At 41.4% G+C, this 3,021-nt stretch overlaps 1 protein-coding gene across 1 annotated transcript; it reads right to left on the reverse strand.

The window, feature by feature from the left end:
* Window positions 1–377: 377 nt before the first annotated feature.
* LOC129053502 (testis-specific chromodomain protein Y 1-like) lies at window positions 378–2,314 on the reverse strand. Its single transcript, XM_054545534.2, has one exon. It carries the CDS (start codon window positions 2,307–2,309, stop codon window positions 504–506), a length of 1,806 nt encoding a protein of 601 aa, XP_054401509.1. The 5' UTR covers window positions 2,310–2,314; the 3' UTR covers window positions 378–503.
* Window positions 2,315–3,021: the final 707 nt, after the last annotated feature.

Raw genomic sequence — 3,021 nt, forward strand, 5'->3', positions numbered from 1 at the left:
AAGTGCTTGTGACACTGTAAAGTCAAGGGCACCATCTCATACAGTTCTGTGTCCTTCTGGGAGGGAAGCTAATGCTGCCTTATAACCCAGCAGAGGTATTCTAGCATATGAAAATAAGAAAAATCAACATTATTACAGGATTCTCTGTCATAAGCATCCAATAAAACACAACTCTGGTCTTGTGTATCGTAGTAGCCATAGATACACTTTATGGCTTCCAAGAAGAATCTAGTACCCAACAGTCTGCTTTTATATTTGGGCTTATGTGAGCATAAAATAACCACATTTGGGCAAACAAGCTGTTTTATTACTTCTTTTAAAGCTACAGTGCTTAAAAATGATGTGATAATTTAAATACCTGGCTTGGACATTTCCGGTTCTGTTTCCAAGCCTTAGCTATGGGTGAAACTGTTTTGGGCAATGAAGATGGATTAGGGCATCTCGCAACTCATGATGCATTTGGTTCAGCTTAGTTCTCGCGTCCTGAGCAGACAGACTGACAATTAAAACTCAACAGTTTTATTTTCAACATACTTTAACATGGATTCTGTCCCTTGGGCTGACCTCCAGATCTTCCTCAGCACCTCACACTCTCTCTCATTGGCCTGTTCCAACTCTAACTTAATATTACAGCGAACAAGGGCCTTAGATTCTTCCAGTACAATTTGATTATATGAGGCAAGCTCCTTAATTTGAATCATAACCTCTTGGGTGAAAGTTCCACTCAAAACTACCTGAGAGACCAGGCCTTTGGCACATGCCTCCCGTGCTGTCAGCTTTCGCCCAGCAAATAACATTTCATTGGCAGATGCTTTACCCATCATTTTTTGAAATGTAATAGTTGAACAGCCATCTGGACTCTGTCCAAAGGTCGTATAAGGGGTTTGGAACCAAGCCTTTTCATTAGCCCACACGAGATCACAAAGAGGCAGGATGGATGCACCTAGTCCAATGGCAGGGCCATTGACTGATACAACAATAGGCTTTTTAAATTGAATAAAAGTATTCACACAGTTCTTGATGGTATCCACCATTTCAAGGCTTGCTCTGTTTCTGTCATTCCTTAAGTGCTTCACAAAGTACCCAAAATCAAGACCGCAGCAAAAGACACTTCCAGCTGCACTGAACAGCACGAGCTTGCTGTCACCCACAGTAGCATTATTAAGAGCATTAACTATTTCTTTAATTACTTCTGTATTCAGTGCATTTTTTTCTGTGGATCTAGTTGATAGCACTATCTGGGTGAATCCATCCTCTTTCTTCACTACAATGTCTCTGTATGTGCTGGCACTTTCTGTTAGCTTTATGGTAAAGTACATCTTCTTGATAAAAGGCTGGTCTCTGCTGTCATCAGTAATATTTATTTGCCCACCTTTCACTCTTGGAACTGAGGTATGCATGTCTGTTTTTCCATTGGCTGCTAATGGGTCTATTAATACCACTATACCTTTTTGGGTAGCTGAACCTGTGGCCATTGAAGCAGTAACTGAGCCAGACATCTGCGACATTGGTGGGTGTATCTGAGTCTTGTTCTCTATTCTAGGCTGTTCTGCACCAGGATGTGACAAAGGGTCGTGGAGGAGTTTCCCTTCTGTCACCTTGAAGACCACTGTGTCCTGCTGATCTGCTGCAATAGGGTCCAGTTTCTCAAGTTTCTGAAAGCCACTCACAGTTTTCTTGTCGTTAAAGGGGCTTTCAGGTGCAAGCGTCTTGATAGTTGAATTTATTATCTCCCTATTATTTGTGTCGGAGAGAATTGAAGATGCCTTTCTCCTAATGATCTTGCTGGCAGCAAATAACTTGCTGTTTTTGGATCTGTGGTGTTTATCCGTCACTAGCGTTTTAGGAGAGTTCTTAGAATAGCCCACTTTTGTAGATCTAGAAGTTCTTCTTCTGGCATTGTTTGAAAAAATTCTACTGGTTCTAGTCCATGTCAGTTTTTTCTGTTTTTCAGTCTGTCGTCTATTAAAATCAAGTATACATTTTTCACAGTTCCTGAGGTGCTGCTCTGGTTCCCAAGTGTCATCCTGTTCGTCGTAACCTTTCCACCAAACCAAATACTCTGTATTCCCATTTTTATCTTGTCTTTTGTCAACAATACTTTCAACCTCAAACTCCTGGGAAGCCATGAGGAAAGACATAGGATTGGAGCAGTTGCTGTGCCAACATTTTGTCAGTTGTGTCTCCACATCGCCACTCCTTTCTGCCTCCAGTTCTTCACCAGGTTCTGCATATGGATGAACCTCTTCTATTTCGTCACCACTGGTGTAGTGAAAATTGTGTGAAATAGCAGCTATGCTATGGTGCATGATAGCTTGCTCAGTAGCCTCAGGTGAGAGTAGCTAAATCCACAGCCACAACCTTCTGGTGTAGAACAGAAAGCTTTCTTCCTGCCTGTTACTCTTTGGTGTTTGTTTGTTTAATTGTGGTTGCTATGATGATTGTATGGAAGACTCTAATCTTATAACATTTTTAAAGTTACACTAGCTTACCTTCAGTAACATACAAAACCTTTACTCCTGTATAATGTACCTCCACTATTTCACTTATTGAGTCCTCAAAATTATACCTTTATTCAGTTTATGTCAAAAACACAAATTAGAGGTAGTTTTTTTATTAAATATATTTGTGTTTCAAGGTACGTGGAGAACATCTTGTGGAGGTGCATGTTGTTAATTGTTTTTTTTTTCTTTTCTTTTTGAGATGGAGTCTCACCCTGTCACCCAGGCTGGAGTGCAGTGGTGCAATCTTGGCTCATTGAAAGCTCCACCTCCCGGATTCATGCCATTCTCCTGTGTCAGCCTCCCAAGTAGCTGAGACTGCAGGCGCCTGCCACCTAGCCTGTCGAATTTTTTGTATTTTTAGTAGAGACCGGGTTTCACCGTGTTAGCCAGGATTGTCTCGATCTCCTGACCTCGTGATCCACGCACCTCAACCTCCCAAAGTGCTGGGATTACAAGCATGAGCCACCGTGCCTGGCCAAATTTTGTGTCTTATATATTTGTACCTGTATTTATCTTT

The sequence above is a fragment of the Pongo abelii genome, chromosome Y (genome assembly GCF_028885655.2).
Source record: "Pongo abelii isolate AG06213 chromosome Y, NHGRI_mPonAbe1-v2.0_pri, whole genome shotgun sequence".
Taxonomy (NCBI): domain Eukaryota; kingdom Metazoa; phylum Chordata; class Mammalia; order Primates; family Hominidae; genus Pongo; species Pongo abelii.